At 36.1% G+C, this 26,947-nt stretch overlaps 1 protein-coding gene across 1 annotated transcript; it reads left to right on the forward strand.

The window, feature by feature from the left end:
- The first annotated feature begins 821 nt into the window (after nucleotides 1–821).
- On the forward strand, nucleotides 822–26,107 carry C5H14orf39 (chromosome 5 C14orf39 homolog). Its single transcript, XM_031553727.2, has 17 exons — nucleotides 822–870; nucleotides 1,180–1,236; nucleotides 3,520–3,646; nucleotides 6,838–6,927; nucleotides 10,680–10,867; nucleotides 11,358–11,400; nucleotides 11,782–11,902; nucleotides 12,576–12,670; nucleotides 17,232–17,368; nucleotides 17,813–17,892; nucleotides 19,956–20,041; nucleotides 20,134–20,198; nucleotides 21,314–21,384; nucleotides 22,495–22,655; nucleotides 23,086–23,221; nucleotides 24,664–24,721; nucleotides 25,436–26,107. Exons 1-17 carry the CDS (start codon nucleotides 822–824, stop codon nucleotides 25,636–25,638), a joined length of 1,767 nt encoding a protein of 588 aa, XP_031409587.2. The 3' UTR covers nucleotides 25,639–26,107.
- The last annotated feature ends 840 nt before the right edge of the window (nucleotides 26,108–26,947 follow it).

Raw genomic sequence — 26,947 nt, forward strand, 5'->3', positions numbered from 1 at the left:
ACATCCAGCATTTTAAATGCTCCCCTCTCTTCCCTCCCTGCTGTTTTCGCAGTCTCAGTGCTACACTATGCAATCTTAATGCCACTTTAGTCCAATTCTGAAGTTGTTTTCTATTCCACTTTATCCTGGATTAGGATCTCATCCCCATTGCCAATTGGTTGTGGCTTTACTTTTTACACACAGCCAAGGGAAGTGTTTGTTCACCCATGGGAAGGCTGTAGTGGGACAGTCATGTTTCAGTGTGTCTGAGCTAACTGCCCATGTTCAGGATGTTCTGATTAGGTACTGATTGCATCCTTTTAGGAAGGCAACATGACTACAAGCTGTTTAAAAAAACAGAACTGAATTTCTGCACGTAGCAGCACTCTACGAACAGAAGAATCAATTTGCAATAATCTGCTTTCTGTTGCATTTTAGTTCTGTCTTTAATCCCACTTATGCACATACTTTCTGATTCAAATGTACTTTGCAATTATTTCTGGAGGACTGTACAGAGTGGATAAGAAGCTTTTCCATTACCATCACTGCAGTTGATAGGCTTAGTAAACCAGCTGGAGTGGAGGCTCCACTTTTTGTACACGAGCGTTTCTTACTGCATTCTTCCCACCTCCTAAGAATGTTAACCTCTCCAAGATAGAACTTCGCCAGGAACATTTACCTAAGCTGTACACTTCCTTTTTCCCCAACTGTGGCTTAGACCTCCTGTAAATCCATTACTACAATTGGTGAAAAATTTGGTTCCATTAAAATGGAACTTTGTTTACTGTATCAATAAAGCTTTGTAAATCTGTAAACTGCACTTTTCTCCCGAGGTTTACACAATGAGTGACAGACTGTTAAGCAACTTGGATAAACTCCTGCTTGAGTTCGGTAGGTCATTATATTGTATATTTTTAAAGTGAAAATTACCAGTGCACTGCATTTAGTGATATTTTTAACTTTATGCAGTTCCATTAACTTTAAATAAACATTTAAATATTAAGGTTTTGATGATCACCGACGTAATGATGATATTATGGAGCAGGTTTTACAAATTACTTAATAGCAAAATTGCTTGTCTGGGGGGGTACTTTTAGATGTCTCATTAAAATCTTTGCTACTTGATGTTTGTGCAATTAATGTTGCACAATATTTGTTTAACAGTTCATTGTAGATAAATGTGTTTATATTTCTTTTCAGTTTTCCAGCTAAAACAAACTTCTTATGCAAAGGAACACGTAAATCAACAGATAAATTGTGAGTAGTGATAAGTTATCATTTTATTAGCTGTTGAATACTCTGTTTCATTAGTCCTAATACATGTCTGAGTTTCAGAGGCGGAAGCAAGCTTAATAATGAAAGCTGCCCAGTGTCCTGCTCTCACCCTATCTCATCTTTTGCCATCAATACTTGCTCATTCTCCCTAGCAGACTTTGCTTTTGCCTTCGACTTTTAGCTAATGCTGCTCAGCTGTCTCATGGACAGCCAGTTTCATGCTGCGCCATTTCCTGCTCTTACTCTGTAGCTCCTCACAGTTGCTGGCAGTTCTTTGGTTCAGCTGTGCTTGCTCAATACATCTGCCACTTGTCTGCCCTTCTCTCTTCATGTTTTTTGTTCTTCCCAAATTTGGACCTCTGCCTCACTGCTTCTTCTCTCTTTCTGTCTTCCTTCAATAATGAAAGTTCTCTCAGTTGCTGCAACCTACTCAAGCCTGGTTCTTCTTTTCTGTGGTCAAGCAGCTGGTAATTTTATTTGAAATCCCAAACAGTAACACCAGTGGGAAAGCCTTGCTCCACACGAAATTCTTTCTTCCTAGGACTAACAGTATAATATTATAGACTTAGATCTTGGCTGATTTAATTATTTTTTAACTATGCTGCCAGTTGTATCACTCAGTTACAGGAATGGATATAGAAACAACCTAAAGAAATCCGTGTTCATCTCTGGTACCTCATAGGTAGAAGCTGAAGTTCAAGTCCTTCAGGAATGAGAGAATGTTCTGGATTACTGGTGGCAGTATTTCTAATGATCTTAAGTCCAAGAAAGTACTTACATATTGAAAGGGTTATCAATATTAGATTGAAGTATTTTGAACATTAAAGCATCTATTACACAAAATCTGGTACCCATAGAGTTCTGTAATAATTCTTTGGTCTCAGTCTGTAAATTTAGAGCTATTTGTGGCTTAAAATTTGTTTGAGCTTACTGCAAGTGAGCATGTTTTAGGTGAAATCCAAAGGCTGTGTAGTAACATACTACAATTGTTTGAGTGTTCAGTTGAAAGTGTGCATGAATTCAAAAGAAATGCTTAGACTTCAGGTATTCAAGGTATTAAGACATTGTATATACTCTGGATTACTCAAGATATTAAAATGCATTGGGGTTCTGTTGTTTTTTGCTGGCTGATGTTGATCTCCTGTATCAGCCCAGATGGAATTGCAAGTGAATATGTAGCAAATGCTGTAAAAAGAGACCCAAAGTTTAGGAAGATCTAAAGCTACAGAGCAGTAATTCACACAACTCAAGATAAATCTCAACTAAGATGGCCTCCTTAAACAGATGTGAAGAGGCAGGATGTCTGTGATTGAGTGACTTCAGTTTAGTGGCACCGTCTTTTTGTTGTCAGGGCAGCAGTGATGGCAAGGGAGATTTGGCACAAGTAGTTCTGAACCTCTGTGGGAAAGAATAAGAAATAAAAAGCACAGGGAAAAAGCAAACAAACAAACCATGCACTCAGTTCTGCTCATCGCATTGCAATGTGAATATGCTTGGTGGCTCTCACAGCTTGTACTTGTGAAACAGAATGCTGGTAATGTTCATGTTTTGGGGGATTTGTCATTACAACAGATGCTCCTCATTAATTTGGCATCTATTTCCTACTCAATATATTAATCCATCGTACATTACAGTTCTCCAACTTGTGTAAATTCATTTTTTATTTGCATTTATTTGCTTCTGATTCCAGCAATCATTTGTGTATATGCTGTTAGAGATGTTTTTAGTTTTCCTTTCTTGAAGTCAGCTTTCCCATTCAAAACATTCTTATTTCTGGACTTCTGTAGAAGAAAAGATATTTAAAGGGACTTTTATCTCAAGCAACTCTTGTGCTCCAATCAGTCTCCCAGTTGCAAGCATTACCAAAAGAAAAGTAGCTCACAGTGTTTTCCTGCATACTACCTCCAGTGTCTGCAGACACTTGTCCTTCTGTGAACTTTGGAGGAAAGAAGAGTTGGCATTAACTATTTATAAGCATTTTAATTTCTACCACTATTAATAGCTTCAGTTTTACACAGACTGGGGTGCAGAAACAGCACTGAAATTTGCTTCCAAAGCAATATTAAATAAAAATCAGTGTTCTCACCACACAGCTCTTTTTTTTTTTCCTATTCACTTTGTTGTTGCTTTGCTTAACTGCAGGCTGTTGGCTCATCTGTAGTACTGAGACCAAGCACTTAGGGAGAAATTTTGATTCCTTCTGAATGTAGACTTTTTATTTCATGGATATGTTGCAAACACTTAAACATGTTTTTACATTTTCAGTGTATTCTTCAAAAATCACAGAAAAAAGGAATGAAATTGCTAGATTGCAGGAAAATCTAAATAACTGCAATGATGCAATTGCTGATTTACGCAAGCAAAATGAGAACAGTAAGGACAGCTGTAACGCGTAAGTATAATAATGTGAACTGAGCTTTTAGCTAGAGCTGGCATTTAGAAAGTCACTGAGGAAGTAGCATAAGAATATAAGAATATAACCATAGAATCACAGAATGGCTTGGACTGGAAGGGACCTCAAGGATCATGAAGCTCCAACCCCCCTGTCACAGGCAGGGCCACCAACCTCCACATTTCAGAGCAGCCCAGGCTGCCCAGGGCCCCATCCAACGTGGCCTTGAACACCTCCAGGGATGGACGGGGCATCCACAGCCTCTCTGGACAGCTGTTCCAGCACCTCACCACTCCCCTAGGAAAGAACTTAGCAGATCCTATTCTTTCTGTTTTCTTGCAAATCTATACCTGAAGATGAGTGCTTGAATATAAATGTCCATTGCATGTATTTGAAAAAAATTATAGAAAGTTTCTAAGAATGAAAAAAGAAGTGAAAGTTGTACCAGAGTCCTTCCTAGGTTTCAAAGTAGCTGCAAAGAGAAGAAGGAAAGGAATCATAAGTGAATGGAGGTTTAGTTGGCAGCTGATTGAATTGATTGTCATTCTGTAATGATTTGTAGCTTTGTTATAATAAGTTAGGAAAAGATTTGAACTTGAGAATAAAATTTCAGGTTTTTTACACTATTTTTTTGCCTCCAACGCAATGTAAAATGAACACTTTTGTAAATTACTTGAAACCACTGCATTACTTTTTTTTTTTTTTAAGTTGTAAATCAGCTATTATGTAATGCAAACAAGAAAATAAGAAATTAAGGGTAAACTAAAGATCTGACCAAATTTTGAACCATTAAATTCAAAGGGCATTGGCTGAGGGCCTAAAAAGAACAATCAGTGGCATTAATGTAAAGAGACTGAAAATAGGAAATGACTCAATAAGGAATATGGATATTCATAGAGACTATGCTTGCAGAAGGATGAGATTTTGTTTCAAATTATTGAAAATATCACTTACCAACGTAATGAAAACTGTACTAAACAAGCCCTAGCTGTGAGATCAGACAAAGAAAGTACTAGAATCATCTTAAACTTCTAATATTTATCCTAGCTGATACTCCTGATACTCTGGACAAGTTTCTAACGTTGGTCTTGTAAATTCAGATTCTGTATTTGACTGGCAATCATCCTCACAGTCGATTGATTCAGAGATGAGTATCATTACATTTAGTTGCCAGGAACAGTCAATAGAGCTCTCAAAGAAACTGCTTGTTCTCTGGATTACTAGACATCATATTGGGGCACAAAGACTGAACAAAATACTGCATTCTTACATGCAACAAGTCTGAAAATACAGTACATGAGATGTGGATCAGGATACTACTGTGATTTCTAAAAAATCCATAGAAGACTATTTAACAAAGAACTGAAGAATACAATGACAAAGAAGAAATAACATATTCTTAGAAACGTAATGACATTTTTCTAATATTTAGTTGCTTGAATGATTCAGGCATGACGTGTTGATCCAAGAACAAGAAGTGGTGAAAGACTGTTGATGAGACCATTTCAAATGTTATCGTTCCTCTTACAGTGTTTTAATTTGTGTTCATGATGGTGGAGTGGATGAAAACATAAAAGAAAGCCAGATGAACACAGAATGTTTCTAATTTAGGAAATAAACTGTTGTCTTGTCCAGCTGGCTAAACCACAGGAAATTTTTAGTGCTTTCAGATAAGTGTGGATAGAGATTTTTCTATACCCTTGCTGATGAAAGGGGGAACAAATGCAATAGTTATCGAGAGCTTCCATGAAATGGTGCACTTAGCAAACTAGTAGATCAACTACTTGGATCCTTCATGCCTTGTTCTGTTGCAAAGCTTTATTCTTATACTCCGTGTTCTCCACACGCTTGCAGAACAAGTGTGAATACAAAATGTAACATGCATTTGGCTTGTAAAAGAGGGTAGAGCCTTCTGATCCCAGGCTGGATGTGGCGCTGGGCAGCCTGGTCTGATGGCTGGGGACCTGCACATAGCAGAGGGGTTGAAACTAGGTGATCACTGTGGTCCTTTTCAACCCAGGCCATTCTATGATTCTATGATTGTTCTTTGGTTAATATAAGTTCCATGACTTTTTCATTCCTCTTTTTTTTTTCCTCCAAAGAAAGACATGGGGTTTTCTGGAAGAAGATCGCAGTGTTTGTGTGCCTGTGCACCTACCCATGTACTGTTAGTTTCAGCCTTTAAAAAATCTGAGCCCTTAAAACTGTAGCGTTCTGTTGAATCTTCAGTAGGTGTGGTGAAGAAGCATTTCTTAATTACATTTTTAATGATCAGTGGTGTTAGCTAGTTTGTGCCAAATAATGCTGAATATCCTGAACCAATGCTGCACTCCTCGTTGAACTTTTTTTTCAATGACAAACTTCAATGCTGTTATAAATGTTTATTATACATGTGTTCTATCACCTGTAGTACATTGTTTTTTTGCTCAAGGTTATTGAACTTTAGCAAATTAATTGTCAGATATTTGGTCTATCTTTATTTCCATAATGGAAACAGCTGTTACTGCAGCCCATTTTACACCTCCTTTGGAGTGCGTGTCCAGATACACATCCATACTTTCTATGATTGCATGCTACACACTCTTCAGTTTTGAGCCATAGGGCGTACTCACCAAATGCCCTTTATGTGCCCTACTCATGAATATACAGTGTAAAATGGACCACATGTCCTCGATTACTCTTACCATTGCAGTAGAAAATTGTTTCTTTGCTCAGCTGTGACCTTATTCTGCATTTTTTCATTGGTAATTTCCATCTCTTTAAATGTAACTTTTTGTTTTTGCTGTTAACCTGTTCCAAATGTGTGGGACTCCAGGTGCTTTCAGGTTTTTTTCTTCTTCTTCAAGCGTTCCAAAAGTTGGGATTTGTTTGCATGTCTGCTAGGTCTGATAGTTCCAGTCAAATTTATTCATTAGAGGTTTTTACATTGCCTTAGAGTAGCAGTATTCTGGATGATACCATAGAGGCAAAAAAGAACACATCTTGCCAGCAATTGAAGTTCAGTTCTCATCTGCAATTAACTTATTTTCAACTACTTAGCTGGAGTTTTTTACACGAGAAAAATACGTGTTTGCCTTTCAGCACATTAAGTGACCTGCTCTAGTTAGCTAAAGTAAGTTGTTTACGTCTTCTTTTTTAATTGCCTTTTTATTAGGAAGGACCATTTACACACTTCTTTTTTGTACTTGCAGCTGGAAGCCCACATATGCAATTCTTAGCAAGCATGAAGAATATTTGAAGAATGAACTTGAAGTTTTACAAGAAGCTACAGAAAATGAGAGGTATTAGTGATCTTATGAGATAAGATTTATAAAAGCAGTGCTTATTGAAGGCAGTGCTGTCTAAATTGATCAGCAAAGTTATGCAATCTGCATCAAAAAGTTTTGGTAAACATTTCAGTGTAATAAAAGAATATTCACTTTCCATTATTAGGAGTTCATCTGTGACTTTGTAGATAATAGTGAAATAGGATAAAATATAGCTTCTTCAGATAACTTCCCAAATTCTTATTACGATTTTCAGAACACTGTTTAATTGCCCACAATTTCAAGAGAAGCCCTCTGAATTTGGATAATAATAAGATAATCAGTGCTTCAGCTTTGACAGAAATACAATATATCAGAGCATATTTGCAGAAACATATTCTATTTACAGATGGTTTTTTTAACCATTATCATGACATGTCTTCACACATGCTGTGATTTCAGTAGTTTCAGACATTCAGGTTTGGAAGACTTTTTGGAAAATGCCAAGGTTCTATGTTTTCTAGAAGCATCACATAAATGAACTTGAGCCTTTACTTTCACATCTGCACTAAACAAGATAACAGATGCATTCAAATAATTGGTTTTTCTTTATTTGTGAATAATTCTTCAAAATATCTACGAAGCATTCAAGTCCAGGATTAGATCATAGGGCGAGTGGAATGTATCTGCCAGCACCGAATGGGATGAAGAACAGGCCCCAAAAATTTTCACTTACATTTTTGAAGTGGGATGTGACAAAGTTAATGCTGTGAAATATTGTTTAACATTCAGGGAAAAAAAGAGTCTTTATTTTAGAGAGGTTGCTCACCTTTACTGATCTGCTTGGGAAGAGGAAGAGATTGGTTAGCTGTGTGTTAAAAAAATCGTGGCAGATCCATGTAGACATCTGGATAGCAGTGTAGGGGCGTTACTGTAGGCAACTGCAATTTCAAATGTTTTCATGTGTGTTCTTATGCTGGTGTTCTTCTTGCAAGTAGTTCAAGAGAGCAGAAGTAGAATGGCGGACAGCCTTTAATTAACTCTGTTAGTAGCTTATCTGTCTTCCTCTTTAGAGCTCCGTATTTGGTGAAAAGTAAAGCTAAATTGGCTTTCTATGAGTATATGAGCCATTTTGGCCTTCACTAATTTGAGCTGACAAGCCAAAGAAGCATTACTTTTAAATTGCTTCTTTAGATAACTAGTTTCAATTCCAACATGAAAGTGTTTGCTTTTTATTTTTCCTCCTGAGCTTTTAATTGTAAAACATCATGACTAGAAGCCATGAAATAAATTTAGTTCATGTATTTTATGAAAGTTGTCTTAAGAGAATTCTTTCAAATACAGTCCCTCTGTACTGAAGCATTTGCTGCTATACTCAAATCAGCAAGGCGTGCATTCAACAAATTCTAAATAGATAAATTAGGAAGAAAAATCAATGCATTTAAAAAGTTATGTGCCTAATGCCCTTCTTAGGCTGGCGTTTGTGGACATTCAGGACATGCTGCTTTACATGCAAAGATGTTTTTAAAAGATGACTTTAATGTGAACAGTACTGAATTCTAAACAGCTGATGTTCAACTATGTGAATGGAAGGATGCAAATTACTTAGGAGAAATACTGGAAATAGAGTCAGTTCCTCAAGACTTCTATGCTGTATTCCATATGGCCATAAATATTTATCTGTGGAAAACAAATTTTGGGGAAGAAGTGTGTTTAAAGTTTGAGGATGATACTCAGAAGCCTGAAATGTACCACTTGCAGTTATTTGACTTTGATTTATATTTTTTTAATTTATTTGTAATGCGTTCTTAATTTTATGTCAGCAAATGTCACTGTTGCTTAGCTATTGTTTGTAGAATCTACGAAATTAAATGGAAGTCTGTATTTTCCATCTTTCTTGATAGTATACACAGATAGTATACACGTTTAGGAAATCCAACAACTTCATGGATTCCTAAGACTGTCCATGAAAAAAAAAACACAAGAAAACCAAATAAACTGATGTCCTTTTCTACATAAAATTTGGGAATTTCTTGATTTCACAACCTTGAATCATAGCAGTGTTAATCTACAACTTCTTTCCCCCGAATATGTGTGCTGAACTTCAGTCAGTTTAATGGGAGCCAGTGCTTGGAGCATCGTTTTATTTGAAAAATGAGATCTAATTTTCTGCTATGACATTAAAAAATTGACATTTCTTTTGAAAGAGAAGAAGTTTCTACAATTGTGTATGGACAGAAATGTCTCTTGTGTTGCCCAGTCTAACCAGCCAGCAGCCAGAAGTGTCTGTTTTTCAGTCAATCAGTAATAGCAGTTCGACATACAGTTATTCTTTAAAGAGGAATACTGTGGTTTGGGTACAGTGAGAGCTGTTCCTTATTGCAGGCAAATAGGTGTCTGTGCCTTCAGTTGCTATTATGCAAAATGATTTGTTTCATAGAGGAATTTCTGATTAATCTGCAGTACACTGATAATATTTTCACACGTGCTTCTGTTATTAAGCTTTTGCTTTCAAATGTGGAGATAAATATACCAGGCCTTGGTTGTTGTTATTGATAATTTTAAAAACTGTTAATAATTAACTCTTAGTTTCCTGCAGGTTACCTGTGTGTGACGTTAACAATTAGAACCAGTTCCTTTGTTAATTACTCAGTGTTGTTAATCACTGTGCTTTCCCTACAGATACTACCTTTGCATTGGAAATGACCCTGTAATGCACGTTAGACTTAGCAGCACTACTGGAGTAATAAGAAATGCTTCCCAGTCACACAGTTGAATATTTGATCTGTTGTTTGCAAGCTACCCTGCAAATTCATTGTCTAAATGAGAAAACAGACCAAAGAATCTTATCCAGCATAGTCACTGTCATTGATTTAGCACAGGACAATTTCTGTTCTGTCCAATAGTACTTTTTCTCTTTTTTCCAAAGATAATAATGATCAATTTTCAGCTTTATGTGATGAATTACTTCTAATTGCTTCTTAAGGCGTTTGTTTTTATAACAGTATTTCAGAAGCTCATTTAAACTTTAATAATGTCATGAAGATTTCTTTAATGGGACCTTTTAATTGATGCTACCTGCTTTAATAATTTGTAGCCATGTTCTCATGCAATGTCAGTGAAATTATATCAGTGTGAGATTAATGTAGAGGGCAGTCTTACAAGAAACTGAATATTCTGGCTCTTTTCCAGTTAAGCATTTAAGTGTTTGCTTAACCATAAGTTTGGTAGTCTTGTTATTTTAGTGTAACTGTTGTGTTTGTGTAAGGCTTCCCTGAATCAGGGAATTGGGTTGGATTGGGTTGGAGCGGACCTCAAGGATCATCAAGCTCCAACCCCCCTGCCACAGGCATGGCCACCAACCTCCACATTTAATACTAGATATATATATAAATACTATATGTATATAAATACTGGGTGCTGGGCCAAATGATTCTTTAAGTTTGATACAGCTCCACTGATACAGGTGGAGTTGTGCCAATAAGCAGAAACAGAGAATTTGGCTTGCTGTGAGTATCATGATAATTTGTCATCTGTCAAGCTACCTTTCATTGTGGTATGGTCTAGATTCCTTTCAGAATAATGGCTGTTACATCATGAATGTATTCTTTGCTATGTACAGCACAATTTTCCATGAAAATAGATGGAAGAAAACAAAATGAAGTCGAATAGAGACATACTGAAAAAGTAATCTGACCTTTTCCAGAACAACAGCAAGTCTAATTGAGATGATTCCATTAAGTAATAGCTTTTCTTTGTAAACGTTATCTAAATTATATATTTTATAGGAAAATGTATCAAGATTACATAATCCAGTATAAAGAGACTCTGAAGCAACACCGTGAAAAATACGCAGAAACTGCCCTTGCACGGGAATATTACAAAAAAAAGAAAGAGGTTGAGGAAATTCAGAACAGAATTCAGAAACGGTCTGAACAATATAAACTGAAAGAAGATGCTGACTTGGACGTTCTTGGTACTGTTATTATCAATGCTTATGCAGTAGAGCCTGTTGCTAGTGGACTGCATGTTACAGCACTGTACAGAAATCCACTTACTGATTTATCAAAGTTTCTCTTAAGTTGGTAAAAAAAATCTTGATTTTTGTTGTACCATTTTTAGGAAAAAAAACTATAGCAAAGTGAGATTTGGAAGAAGAATTTAGTTAGAGTATACATGCTAATGTTCTTTCCTCCAACCTGTAAGTGTAATGGGGAGAGGTTGGCCAGAGGGCTTCTTAGGGTAAAAAACCAATCCAATATTAGTTTAGAATTAGCTTCTCAAGCATTTATTTACTTGCTTATTTATTTATTGTGCTATTTTAAATGTCATTACTTTCTGTATTACTGCTATTACTTTGATGAGCTATTACACAATGGTAAGTGTTCTTGAACCATTATTTTAAACTATATTTGTAGAGAAAATGAGACTTGTTAATGTTCTGAAACAAAATTTTATTTTTACAGAGCCTGCTCCTTTTAAATCCATTAATGACTGGGCTTTATACATGTATCCTTGAAGTGTAATGTTAATACAGTTTCCAGGAAGGAAAGTTTATATTTAACTTTCACAGCTTTTTATTTAAAAATATAATTATGTTTAGAGTGGCAGCACAGCCAATTCCCCTTGGGATAATTGTGGGTCAAATAATAGTTTCCAGTTAAAATTTACTGGAACATTTTGAGGAAGATAATTGTATTTCACCTAATGACCTATCAGTCAAAAAGCTTCATTAAAGAGAAGACTGAAGTTGGATTTAGAGACTTTCCTAAGACCTAAGGACTTTCTGTCACTCTAGAACTTGCACTTACAGCATAGAACTGTGAGGGACCTGATTATATCCCCCTAATAATAAAATCATGTTGCCATGTATATTCCTTAATTTGAAAGTGCTTCTTTGAGGCAGAAAACACAGGAAATGTTAAAGCTTGCTGAAACTGCTACACAAGAATCAACTGAACTAGAAAAAGAAGCAGACGAAATAGAAATGAAAATTAATTATTTTAAAAAAGTAAGTGTGTTTTATATATACGTAAATATTTATACGATTAATTTGCTGAAGCAAAATAGTAGTATATTTTCAAGCATATGAATCAACAGGATGATACTAGAATTAATAATTATTCACTTCTATAATATTACATATGCTTTCTTGGAGAAGAGGGGTCCATGAATGGTAAAACTCTCACAGCTTATTTTCTGTTGACCTCTGTTTACACCAGAATTTCCTCATCTCAGTATGTCATGATGACTTCTATGCTAGCTCAATAGTCAGAGCACAGTAGTGGACTCATTAGTGTTGGGTTGATGGTTGTATTTGATGGTATTAAGGGTCTTTTCCCACCTCAGTAATTCTGCAACCATATAACCTGGATGTATGAGCCTCTCTGGACCAGGTGATCAGTACTGCTCTGTCAGCTACGTTCACTTCAGCCAGCCTTCTGCTGATTGAAGCACAGTGAGCACAGGTGGTGGGTTTTTTTCTATATTTTGTGGTATTGTTTGGTATTAGACTGAAGTTCACAATGAACTTTGCTTTGCTTATTTCTTTAGATCATTTTGGCTACAAAAAAAATCTGCTTGCACTGATTCATCAGGTTTAGAAGCCCTTTGCAGCATGTAGCTGTATCATTTTCACATTTTTTTATTAAATTGTGATGTTTATTTATTCTTTTTCTTTTAAGACGTTTGAAAAGACCACAGAAGATCAAAATAATTCAGAAATGATTGAAGGAAAAAATCTGAAAAGTCTAGAGAAACCAAAGGAATTTAAAGAAAGGTGCGTTTAAAAATTATTTCCTTCTCCTTGCTTTCATCCAGAAAACCATCTCAATATTCACACAAAGGTGGCAACAAAACACAAATTGTTGCTGTATAGTGACTGGCAAGGTTCTCCAACCCAAGACATATGATTCAATTACCTATGATTCAATTACATAGCTTTAAAAGAATCTTATTTCTTGGTGTTCAGTGGTGGCAAATTTCTATTGCTGGAAAATAAGTGTTATTTGGAAATAACTATTCAGAAGTATTTTGTGTAAAACTTTGCTCCTCACAGCTTCTGTGTGGATAGTTTTATGGCTTTTAATTACAGTTACAGTGACTGTGCAGTCAAAAATAGAATGCATTAACTATACTGAAGAAGCATTTGGTGAAAAGTTCAGGGTTACAAATGTCATTGCCTTCAGCTCCGAACTACTCTTAGAAATTTAACACTTAATTTAGTTCTTAAAAACAAGTGTGAGTGAAAGTTTCATTGACAGGATTAATGGCTTAGTAAATTACTCAGTGGTCATTTACAACTGGGACTCGTTTTAATTTGAGCTCAATTACAGTGACTGAAGTCACCATCAGGACCATCTTACATTCATCTGGATTTCTTGTGAGTATTAAGACACAAAACTTAAAACTGATTCTGTTGGACAAAAGTCCAAAAGACTTAATCCAAATGATTTTATGTCATGGTGTGCTTGATAAGGCTGCTCTTCAGAGTTTTGAACTGGGATTTAGTGGACTATATGTACAGAAAGGTGTCCTTTTAACTGTCTCCTTCCCCAGGAATACTTTACACTTTTAATATCTTCTTATAGAACCCTGTATCATTCAAATGATTAATTTTTCATGGTTTAAGTCTTACACCAGTTCTGCCTTCTTATCTAAGTTTGGTGTAATTGGCAAGATCTCAGAAACACGGGGAAACAAGAAATCCATGTAGTTGTAAGACTGGGTGAAGAAGATTGGAAACACTCCCTTAGAATTCTCAAAGGGCTCCACGTACGTTCGGTATGCAGAAAATGCCAATTAAAAACATACTATAGGAGGAGGAGATCTCTGTTTGGGGCACAGAGGTGCAAGAAGTACTCAATGAAACCACTTTTAGAAAGGAATTTGTAGGGTGTCTTGCTGGACTTGCCACTTTCATGAAGTTACCTCTTTCATAAAGTTTTCAGGTGCTTGAACCTTCATCAAAAATTGTGTCTTGATCTTTTTGATGCTCTACTGAAGTTCCATGGCTTACATCATGGTTATAAGATGCTGTAAACATTTTACACCATTCTAACTCACCTTGCTCTTTAACTTCCATTATGTATTCATGTGATATAGCATATACTACCAGAGCACAACCTGATTACTAATTAGCATTGTTCTTCTAGAGTAAATTTTAAAGCATATTCTTGCCAAAGTTATGTAAAACATAAGGGCTTATGGGAAATGGTGTGAAAGTTGTTTTAAAACATCCCTATTTAGTGTATTAGAAAAGAAAGGAAGCACAGAAGTGTCTGAGTAACTACTGATGATAAAAATTGGAATATTATTAATCTGTGATTGTAATCGCTGTGGAAAGAAACAGAAAATGTACTAAGACAGTGGTTCATATGAATTAAAGCCTTTGTAGACTCAAGGCAATATAGAAAAATATAACGAGAGTAAGGGTACCAAAGGCAGGAGCTGTTGTGCAGTCACTACAGGGTGATTCCTGAGCAAAGAAACCTTTGTAAAGCAGGAGATAACTTCATCTTCTACCACAAAAGAAGAACAAAAAAAGAGTTGTATTGTGAAAGTCCATGAGCTGATGCAGAACAGCATGGAACCAGCAAACATCAAACAGAACAGTGAAAGCACTGAGCAGAATAACGTACAAATTAATACCCATGGAATACTGGAGAGGGCTACAAGACAAGAAACGAACATGAAAGTTAACTGATAGCTGCTGGTATATACGTTCTTTGGGCAGGAGGATGGCAGTGGTAATCATTGATTTACCAAAGATTGGAACAGCTGCAAAACATTAGTCTTCTGATGCAACCTACTTACTTTGAGTAGTGGACTTCTGTAGTACACCAGTTATATCAACAAGTATTATAATTGAAACTTCCATACCAAAAGTTCTCATCAGTGACCAAACAGGAACACCAAGTAATAGTGTATATCTGGTTAAATTTTAAAGTGATTCAGACTGCTCTTGTGTCTTGAACTTTTTTGAAGCCCTGGATTGTGTTTCTTGTTTAAAGATAGTATTACACAGAAATCTTGAACAGTGCTTTGGTATGTATCATCTTCATTCCCTATGCTTTTTTAGAATGTTTAGGAGAGATTAAATTCCTTTATTCTGTAATCCTGGCTGGTTTTTTTCTTTCATTTTGATTATGCATTAATTTCATCTCTGAATACCAAAAATACCTTGTGTTCCAAATGAGAAGTTTTTGCTAAAACTTCTTCTAGAGGATATTCTGTAGAGTATGATTTCAGTCCTTTCTGTGCCTTTGCATTACAAGTGATAAGACTTCAGTGATCAAATAAAAGACTTTGCAATATAATTCTTGGAAAAATATTGTAAATCTGTTTCTGGACTTCTAAGTGTAAACATCAGTGAAGAATCACAGAATCATAGAATCAAAAAGGCTGGAAAAGACCTACAAGATCATCCAGTCCAACCATCCACTTACCAGCAGTAGTTCTCACTAAACCCAGTCCCTCAACACAATGTCTAAACGTTCCTTGAATACCTCCAGGTTTGGTGACTCCATCACCTCCCTGGGCAGCCCGTTCCAGGTTCTGACCACTCTGTTGGAAAAGAGTTAACCCTGTACCGACCACAACCACAGCTACTGCTCAGGAAATGAAATTTTATTTTGACCTAAGAATATCTTTTTTTGCACTTTAATAAAAACTGAAAATACTACGTTTTGCAACATGGATCGAGATAAAGATCTTTTGCCTACTCAGATGTCTTCTTAAAGTGAAGCAGAAAAAGGAAGACAAATGACCTTTCTTGTTACTGCAGTTCAGACTATTTTGACTTTCAGTCTGCTGTTTGATTTTTTTCCCAGTAGTTATTAATGTCAGAGAAGATCTCTTTTTTTTTTTAATTTTTTGGTGAGGGAAGGGAGCAGATGTATTGTGTGTTTATGAAGTTTAACTGCAGGTCCTTTTGGAAGTTTTTGTTCCTTAAAAAATCAATATCTCAAAGTTTCTGACTCCTGTTTGCAACTCTACCATCAATCCATCCTCCTGAATAGATATGTATTGTAAAAGAATGGTTTATTTCCTGTATGGCAGTTTTTTAGAAATACAGGGAGTTGTCTGCTAGGTTTTACAAAAGCACACAGAAACTGACTCCAGGAACTTTTAAAAACACAATTTGGTATCCGAAGTAAGTAATGTAAAAAAATTGGTTACTGGCAATCTAAATCATGACATCAGCAGCAGCCTTGTTCAATTCATTTCATTTTTGAATGACTGTGCTGAAGTGGCCAGATAAGTCGTTCTGAACAAGGAAAAGCCATTTCAGCCTGGGTTCTGTGCTTAGCTCTGCTTTGACTAACCCTGAAGTTCTCCACATCTGATCTTAAAGATACTCAGTCATATAAACATCTTATTTCTTGTAGTATGCATTCTTTACACAAGTAATGTCTGCAGGTGCTGTAAATGAAAGATAAAGATGCTTTTAAATTATTTCTGTTTGATATATATTTTTGTTTGTCATAGTAGGTGCTCCATGGTTTCCATAGTTTGTTAGATCCAGTATCTTAATCAATGCTTCTGCTTTGGGCTTTGGTATGCTTTAGCCAGTAGCATTGCTTATGTTACTCCATGATACCTTACAAAGTTCATCTTGCATTTTACCTTATTTGTAATATCAAATAAATATCAAGAAAACTGGAGCACAGAAGTGCCAAGCAAGAATGTCAGGGAGGAAATAAAATAAAAACCATTATTTAAAAAAAAAAAAAAAAAAAAAAAAAAAAAAAGGGCAAATGATCCTGCGTCTGTTTCCACTCCCTATAGACTTTTTGTGCTTAAGTAAGTCCAGGAGCTCCTCGTTGATCCATGGAGGCCTCCTGGAATTCTTGCCTGCCTTTTTTTTTCCTCAGGATGCACTGCTTCTGGGCTGGAGGAGACAGTCCTTGAATACTGTTCAGCTTTCTTGGGCTCCTCTTCCCTCCAAGTCTTTCTCCCATGTCACCTGCCAAGCACTTCCTTGAAGAGTTCAAGGTCTGCTCTCCTAAAGTCCAGAGCAGCAAGCCTGATGTGCACCCTCTTAATGCATTAAGGATCTCGAATTCCACCATTTTGTGGTCACGCTCCACTATTTCCTGCCTTTTTTTTTGATACTGACAAAATTCAAGTCAGCAATGTTATTATGATCACTTTGGTACTTTGGTACACTTTGCCCTTTGCTTTCAGTGATATTCTTGGTGTTGTTCAAAGAGAAACTAAAGTCTTATTGACAGCTGGAGCTGAAAAGAGTTAGAATCCCCCTAGAAGCCTGCATTTCCCTTGAGAACTTCACTTATTTGAAGCTGTTTGATTTTATGATTTCCAATCTTTTTTTTTAGGATATTTGAAGAGAGTGAACATCCTTCTTTGTTACATGAGAAACAGCTGTACAAACCATTACAACTCCCATGCATTCCTCGGAAATCAGTCCAGTCTTTACAGACTACTAGATTCTCTATGCAGCAAACAGAAACAGGTGCAATGTGCTTCTAATTATCTTTTTTTTTTTTTTTTTTGGTGAGGATTTTGGGTTATTTTTGTGTAAATAAATGGAAACCACGGCAATGAATATTGTCAGCTGTTTTCACTGTGATGGATGTAGCTAGGCTTTCAGCAGAAGTTGGGTGCATACCTGTCTTCATGTTCTGACAACCTCTGATTTCTCTCTCATCTGTGCATTGAGTAAAGTGACATGGCAGATATACCTAACACATTGCATCAGAAAAAAATCTGAAGCGTACTTCTAGGAATGTTTGTAAATATATGGTAAATGTAACTATTATCTGTAGTAATTTATTTGGTACTTTCATGTTTTAGCTCTTCATTAACAGGAAAATTTGTATGCTTTGTTGACAAGTCCAGTTTAACAATGCAGTGCTTTGTATATTGAATCCTGTTTATATAATGTTTGTTAATTTAGGGAGAGAAGAAAAAGAAAATCCTATGGAACAAGCAGTTGCTGCTAGCAGTTCTTCCAGCCATGCAGAAAATCCATCACAGGTATGAGTACTCCCACTGGTAAAATCTGAGACTGTTTAATCTGTTGTATGTGGTTGTTTAAGTACAAAATACTTCAAATATACCCACTACTAGTTTATCTTTCATAAAACTTGTTAATGATGGGTTCAAGATGCTGAAGACTTGGCAATCATAAAATTCTTTTTTTGGTGCCATTTCTAACTCGAATGAAATTGCTTCAGTTATTATAAAATGATTCATGTTATTACTGCTAGTCACATTAAACATTCTAGCATTGGTTCCCTGTAGGGAGCCTGATTTGGCAGGGAGGGATGGACTCAATGATCTCTTGAGGTCCCTTCCAACCCCTGCAATTCTTTGATTCTGTGTGATTTCTTTCCAAACTTGGTGTGAACTGTATGTCCAAATAAATAATTTCTGTCAGAGTTTTAAACACATAGAATTTGATTGTGTGCAGCAAAGTTTTGGAATTCAAGAAGGAATATAATCTTCTATTACTGATTCATCATCAGTCATCTACTCTGTGGGAAGGGATTTCATTGAGGACTAAGGATGTAGGATGCTCTGTGGGACTGTCTAGAGTTTATGCAGAGAAAAAAAAAAAAGGCTTAGAGAAGTAAAACCTCAGTAGCATTTCTTTGTACACTTAAGAAGTTCAAAACTGTGTTTTCATCTCTATCCCAGCAAACAACTCCTGTGACATTTTTTTGAAAAGGGGAAGTGTATTGCAGCTCAGTATCTTAAAGACACAAACACAGTAAAACAACTCAAAAACAAGCTGGAGGAATAACTTGCACAGTCACAAAACAAAACAAAACCCCACACTAATGAAATCACATTAGGTGAAAGAAAATTAACAAGGCTGAATAGACTGTTGAAGTATAAAAGGAGTACTGGAAATAGTATCATCAGAGATAAATTGTTTGCAACTATTTTTGTTGTGCAGCAATTTGGGGAAGTGTCCATACTGAAACTTTTCCTCATAAGGTACATGTCACTGGACCTATTTCAAACCAAATGTCAGTGAAAAGTTGCCAAGTAAAAAAGTTAACAGGTGTGATTTTCTTATAACTTACAAAGGAAATCAAGGTTATTGGGAGCGCATCATCAAATGCTTTAGGATGGAGCTTGTGGGAACAAAACCACATTAATTAAATAAGACAAGACAGTATGAAATGCAAGAATTAGACTGGATGAAGCAAGACCAAAGTAAATTTCAGGTAGTTGTGGTTTGTGACAGGCATAGGGAGCTGAACATGATGAAGATGATAGAAGGGTTGCCAGGGTAATCCAGATGAAGATGGTTATCTGGGACCTGGAATTGCACTCAAAACAGTGGGAAGCAGTAAGTCAAGGTTAAGGAAACTTTAAGAAGGGGTGATGGCAACAGGGAGAAGATGGAAAAGAAAAAGATTGGAGGAAAGGAGGTGTTTATGCTTCTGGAAAGGAGTGCTGTAAACTAAAGGAGGTGAATAGTGGACAGATTCTGCACGTCCAGCGCTTTCGTCCCCCACCCTGATTCTATGATTCTATGATACGTTTTGCAAATTAAAACCAAACCAGAACTAGGAGCTCCCTGTGAAATAATATGTTATCTCATGTTGAGGCATAGACTCCTAGTGCCGCTCTGCCCTTAGGGAACAAGTACATGCTACATGTTTGAGTCAGACCTTCTGATCTGGCCAGTGTCTGTGAGGGGAGTGTTCCCATGTTACCCACAGACTTAATCACTTCTGTGTGTTCTCACTTTGGCCTTAGGTGGAGACAGGCCTGGCTACAGTAGCAGTAAACATGAATAAGGTTTGTAAATCGTGTAATGGTATTTGTATGACTGAAAAGTTAGTTATTCACCTTTAGTTATCAGTGCTGTGAATGCAACTTTATTAGAAATAACAGATGTGGGTTTGGATATCATGTAGAAAAAATATTAAACTGTAGGTAAAGCAGACAGGCAAAAAAAGTTGCATAATTCCTAAAGAGAGCTTAACTGACTGGATTTATGCAATCTAAGGACAAATTGGAAGGATATTGTCAAAATAACAATTTCATGTGTTGCCTCTCTTGAATTTTTCTTGATATTTTAGATGGTTATTGGCACTGCTGCAACTACTAATCTACAAGTTGCCCAGGTTCCATCAATAGCAAGTTTACAAAGCCAAATGCAGTTCAGGTAACTTTTCTCCAATGAAGTAGTTTTCACGTTAGTGATTAAAGTTTATGGAAATAATCCACATTTAAACAAGTGTAATTTTTGTCTTTCAGACTGCAACGGCCTCCAAAGCAAGTGACTGCTAATCAACAGTTTGAGAGCGAAAAAAATGTAATAGGTAAAGTGTCACTGCTGTCCTTTGATCAGATATGATCTAACTGTATGCTGACCACATAATGATAAAACAGAGTATTCTGGAAGCCACGCTGGCACTCTGATATGAAGTGGACAACCATTGGTTTTCCTTCTCACTTTATTTAGTTTTAACTTGTGAGTACAGCGGGCAGCCTGAGTCTTAAGTTTAAATGAAGACTGAACTGTGCAGTAATGTGAGATGCATTCTTCATCGACCGCTGCTAATAAAGGGAATCCCCCAGAATTTCTAGTAAATCCACACTCTTAGTCTCAGGTTGTTTGGGTAAAATGAAAACCTGTCTGCAAATCTACTGAGAAGGCATGAGAAAATGCAAAAAAAAGAGCTATAGCAAACAAATACAGGAATCTTGAAGCATCAGATTAAGATCATTAAGAATGAAAACTGATATAAGAAATACACACAGAATGCTTACAGAAACAAAATAGAGAATCTACAAATGCATCTGTAGTTTTGAAAATCCAGAGCATTGAGTTTTAGTTTAAATACACTTTTTCCTCATTACACTGTCCATTTAGTACCATTTTTAAAATTACAGTCCATTTTTTTCTATAAGTAGAATCCTAATTATGTGTCTTAAAACACAAGATCTTAACTTACAGTGTGTGAAACATTGTGTGGTCTGAAGCTTAGAGCAGAAATTTGAGTAACATTCTTCTCATTTCTTATCCTAGCTTTCGCCCAGGTCTTTAAGATACACTTCATCAGTCTCATGGACATGCTTTTTATATTGTTTCCATGTGGTTCCTATTGACTGGTAGGAGTATTCTCAGAGTGCAACAGAAGGATTGGGCAAAAATAGCACTCTCAGGGAGCGACAGCTAGATTTGAAGAACATACCAAACAATATGAAGCAACCTTAGTATAGCTTTGACAATAATAAGTGGCAGAATAAGAGGAAAATATTATGAAAATTTGCCACAGAGTGGGTTATTGTGGAAACTACAGTCAGAACACTTCCTTATCAATAGCAATGCCAAGTTAGTAAATCTTTTTCAAGGATTCTTCCTCAGAATATAATTTTTGTTTATCCGTTTAAAATGCTGTTATAATACAAGGAGTGCTGTCTCTTTGCATAGAAAACCAAGAGGCCAAATGTGATGATAAAGAAGCAGCAGATGAGCCTAGGGATTCTTCTTACATACGTCAAGTAAGCGGAGCATTTTAATGTCATAAGCAGTTATTTTATTTACAGTAGTCAATCTAACTTGATGTATTTGACTCTTTTGGCAAGAACTGATTGTAATTCTCAGGATTTGTCAAAATGACTCATTGTAAAGCAACCAACAGAAGCCATTCCTTTTGATTACTAAGAGAGTGATCTTGAGCATATCAGCATTCTGTGGTTTTTTAATGTTACCTTGACAATGGGATTGAGGACAACTGTCCTATGCACATTATAGTTTCTAGATAGAACTGTTGTGTGGTGTTTTCATCTGTGTAAGATAAGATACGTTTGAACATTTTTTGCATTTTTGCATTTGAAATTCACTTCTCCCTCAGAAATATAGTATAGAAAGTAGGCTCTGTGCTGGCCACAGATTCTGAGTGGCTTCATTTACGCTGCTTTTATTAGGCATACTTGAATGGGACTTTAGGCTCACCATGCCATATTATTGAAGCCAGTTCAGGTACAGCTTGCATATACGGGTGACACTGAGATCAAGTTTGAGACAGCATCCTTTAGCTGGCTTCTTACAGGCTTCCTACAGGCTTCCTACAGGCTTCCTACAGGCTACTACACTCGCAGGCAACTGGTGGAGAACAATGTCTTTAAAACAATATTGAGTTTTGTGAAAGTTGCTCCACAGCATCCAAGTGTACATTCCCAGTTAACATTTCCTGAAAAAGAGAAAATATTCTTAGTGAGATAATGTACACTCTGATGATGGTGTTCCTTTAATTTGCTAGGGAATATCAAGAGGATTCCAGTGTGACATAAAGCATAAGCTAAGAGATAATTTAGAAAGAAACCAAGGCATTGTTTTCAACCAACTCGAATGTTTCTTTTGTGTGAATGAAGACTTTCATATATAGTTTCAATTGGAAGAAATCAATTTTTAATTAGTTAAATTAAGGTTTCAGTTGTAACTATGGTGAATATGCAACTGGAAGCATTTGATTAAATTGCCTTTATTTTTCATGAAAACAAAACTAACTAACCTTAAAACATACAATGAGCATGCTTACAGAAATGGACTAACACTACTTTGGGGAATTACGTATGCCATAAATGCTGTTGTGTATTTCTTTTGAACAGGACACACGCACGTATTTTAAGCCAAATGAGAATAATCCTGACACAGTAGCAGCAGAAGGTGCAGAACGTTTTCTAAGAGCACCTGAAACACCGGAGTTTGTTGGCACACCTGACTCAAAGGGGAAGAAAACCCAGTTTTCTAAAACACCTCCATTTGATTTGTATGAATAAAGCTTTTATTTAGGTTTCATGAGCAAAATTGTAATGATGCTTACTGTTCCAGTATTTCCAGAATTTTTGAAAGATGCTATAGAAAGTCTTTCATAGGAAGTTCTTCCAAAAAAAAAACTAGACAAATTTTTTCTAAGTTAGACTTTGTTCTTGCAATATCATTTCTACTTGAATTGTAGATTGCTTTTCTTCAGTTCATTTTTTTTAAAGCATTTTTTCTTTTTGCATGAGAGCAAAAAGAAGGGAATTAATTAAGAGTACCACCTCACTCTGATTTAAAGGGTTGTATCACTTGTTATGTGTTGCAGGAAGCAATTATTGATGAAAGCTATAGAAACATAGGAAAGTCAGAAAGAAAAAAAGCCACCTGTGCTACTTTTTAGAACCATTGATGCAGTTTCTACCTTTTTGTCTTTACAGCATTCACAACATGGGTTGTGAAGAAGCAACATCAAAATCTCCTGCTTTCTTTTCTCTTTTGGGCATCTCCCAGAAGTCACCTGGCTTTAATTTGTTTGATTCTTCTGTATTTGGGGCAGAAAATTCATCTGATGAGGTAAAAATTAGTACTTAAGAATATTAAATTTCCAAAAGCCAAAACATGCTAAGGAAGTAGTAATAACTGTGAATGTTTTTTTCCAAACAAGACTGCTTTTTAGTGAGTGTATTTTAAGAGCTTGCTTAATTTTACACTGGATATCCTTTGAAAATGATTATCTCCTTATCTGCTAATACCCATGTGATGACCTCTGATCAAGTGTGGATCTTTCCCATATGGATATGCAGATGCACAGATAACCAGATTTATAAAAAGGGTTTCTGACTCAGCAGTGCGATGCAAAATTTTAGATACTACTCACATGCATATCATGTATGGTTTTGTTTGGCTGCAGCAAGGAATCAGGAATCAGCAAGGAATTACTTAAAATGTTAGGTTTTTATCCTCTGTGTTTCACACAGTGTAGAATACAAAGGGAAGGAAGAGTTCATCCATTAGAAATGTTAAAAAGTAAGTATGTACTAGCAGCTATATTTAAATCAAGACAATAGATAGGTAGCTAATTGGAACAGAGCCTGGAATCCTGGTTACACTTCTTAACCTTTGCCTAACTACAGTGCTTTAGAGGAATTTTTTTTTCCTTTCTAGGCTAGCAATATGTAATAGGATATTTGAGGTAGGTGTGTGTCAGTGTGTAGTGCATTAGTTAGGTAGCACTCACTGGTAATGCATATTTAATCCTCATTATGCAAATAAGGGAATGGAATCCAGGTATCTCAGATTTCAGTGGGTGTGCTGAGTCTTGCAGTTACTAGGTGAAAGCTGAAGGAGGAAAACCACATTTTTATTTTGTCTTTGGTGAAGAATGTGTTGGTGATACTACCTGGCATCAACAGTGTATAAGAGAGAATAGGCTGGTGAGTAGTTCGTGACTGGTTTAGGAATGAGATGGGTGTAGATAAAGTGAAGAAAGTGCATAGGTAAGTCATGTAATGCTCTCAGAACCCACGTTGTACTGTGAAAGCTCAGGAATTTAGCAGTGTCTAGCTAAATAGCTAGTCACTTCAATCTGTAGTCAGATAGGAGTTTCGAACTTATTTATCTATTATAAATAGAGTTTAAGAACTCTTCTGAATGTAGTAAGTGCTTATTTTATCATTCTTTCTGGCCACATCAAATCCTACTAGGAGGCTGTAACCGCTGTTTCTTAGGGGTTTTCTAAAATTTTGCAGAATTAAATATTTTTGAATCTTTTCAGGTTTTGGCCTGTTTACAATCTGGTGTTTTGTTCCAGAAAGTCTGAAAGTGTGCATCTGTAGATGTAAACAAAACATGAAGCTTATTGAAGAGCTTACCTTGAAACTTCAGGGTTTGACATATAATATTAAATTTAGAAACCAGTATTCACTGGGAAAGTGTCTTTTTCACTTATTATGTGTCAGCATTAGAACTTATGTTTTTTCTTTCTCATTTGTTAAATAAAATGACTTGCATTTCAGATAGATGAAGGTTATTCTGTAGGAAACTTGAATCCCATGTCACCACATAAAGATTTTGGTAAGTCTAAAAGTGGAAAGTATTAGATAGTGTTTGTGTATATCAGCTGTATTTTATTTATATTTATGTGGCAGGTGAGCTCACAATTCTGATGAACAAGGCAGCTTTGGTTGTCTAAAGAATGTTCATTTGTTACATATTGATCTGTGATAACCCTGTTTAGTGGCTTGTTAGTCAATTTGTATTTTGAGTAGTTTAATTTCATTCTCAAAATACCTGTCTTACGTGATACGAATGTCTGAGATGTCCTGAAAAAACAGATGTGAGAGAGAGTGCTTCAAACACACCTAATGCAATCCCTGGTTCTTCTGAGATGAACAGCAAAAGAGGAGAAAAGATTTTAAGTGTCAAAGTTCTGTAAGCTTTTTCACTCCTAAAAAGAACTCTGTTCTGTTAATGTAAAAGTTACAGTACTTGGTAAATGCAATTTTTTAATTTAAAGCTACTAGCTCAGTGTTGGAAGAACAGATCTACTGTTTCCCTCTCCCCACAGCTGGAATGAAAATAGTTTACAAATGATGAGAGAAACCTAGATCATAAGTTTAAATCAATGTAGGTTGCACAATGCAAAAATAGCACAAGTGAGGCAGGAGAATCAGACATTGTAAACCATATTTTCCTTTGACACTCAGAAAGTGTTGGGAGTAAAATATTACTAAAGAAAAGCATGCTGAATGCAGTAAAAATTAATAATATATTATGTATTCCATATAGGAAGCTTATTTGGGAAATCAGAAAGTGAGGATACATTTGCCTTTCCCTTCCCCTTGGAATCAACTTCTCATGCTTTTGGAGATGGCAAAGATGACTTCAGTTTTCCATTTGCCTTTGGACAAGATCAGAGATCATCGCAGTCTCCTTCTGTGAAAGGTTTTCATTCTTCCTTGCAAAATACGAAGCCATCTACATTCTTTTGAATACCTTTGACTTCCTTTTAAATTCTTTTCCTACTTAGCCTTGACAAATGTTTCCGTTTCCATAAGTTAAAGTACAAAGCATTTCACCTTCTTCTTTCATTTCACTTAAGAACACGTTATTGCAATTGCTGCAAGAGCACGTGTACATTCATCAAGTGCATGCTTTGAGATGCAGCTCTTATTTTTCTTATTTCTTTTCTAAATAAGCTGTTTTCATAAAATGTTATGATATGTTCTACCTAAACTGTCTCTTGGAAGTAGGAGATATGCCATTTTAAGATAGCACGTGGGGTAATTATTTCCTTATCTGTGAGAGCATCCAAACTTCTAGATGAGTACTTAGAATCTCTGATTTAAGCATTAATAAAAGTAACTGTTTGTTGTTCTGGACAAAGCTGAATTTGAGTTACTGTTCTTAAATTGGTTATCTGTTATAAAATCCTTGAAATAAACATTTTCATTGATTTTATGTAAAGTTTTGTAGTTATTTCTTAAGATATGAAGTGAAATGATGTTGTAATAATAATACTCAACTTCTGTCTTTCTAGCTTATAACACTGAAAGCAAAGGAAGGTCCTTCCATTTTATCTGGTGTTGTAGTTTGTTTGTTTGTTTTAAAGACACAAGATCAGACAGTTTCCACAGTCTAACTGTGGTCAGTACAAATACATGCACTAGTTTTCCACAAGTGGCTTTCCTTCTGGAATGACTGGTGGTGAAGATAGTAGCAAGTCAGAAAGGAATGCAGACTGTTCTGAGCTGCCGTGTCAGTGCACAGTCAGTCCCTCAGAACTGTTTCCACGAGCAGCACTTTCAGATTTATGGTTTTGGAGGGAAACACCAGGACACTTCTTGAGTTATTTTTTTTAACGTTATATGTAAAACACCTACCATCAGTTCTTGGTTCCTTGGTAGAGGAAATCTGTTTCTCAGTCACTTAGTGTGAAATAAATGCTCTAACAGCAAGCAAGCAAGATGCTGGAATGGAAGCAAAGGAAATTGAAGAAGACAATGCAGGAAATTGAACAGAAGGCATTGCAAATGTGCAAGCTAGTTAGAAGATCACCTGAACTAGATGAAGCAGGCTGACAAAAAGCATCCTACCATTACAGTCTGCACAGTATGCCAGTTAACTCTAATTATAAAGTTCATAGTGGAGTAGAGTTCCCCTTCCCTCTGCTTATCTGCAAAACCCTAAGTGACCCAAAGCTCTGTCATCTATGCCACTGCCTGTCTGCCAAACCCCTAAATGACTTAGGGCCGTTTTAACACAGAGACTTGGAGAGCCTGTCTGATATTTGGGATAGTT

The sequence above is a fragment of the Meleagris gallopavo genome, chromosome 5, assembly GCF_905368555.1.
Source record: "Meleagris gallopavo chromosome 5, MGAL_WU_HG_1.1, whole genome shotgun sequence".
Classification (NCBI taxonomy): Eukaryota; Metazoa; Chordata; class Aves; order Galliformes; family Phasianidae; genus Meleagris; species Meleagris gallopavo.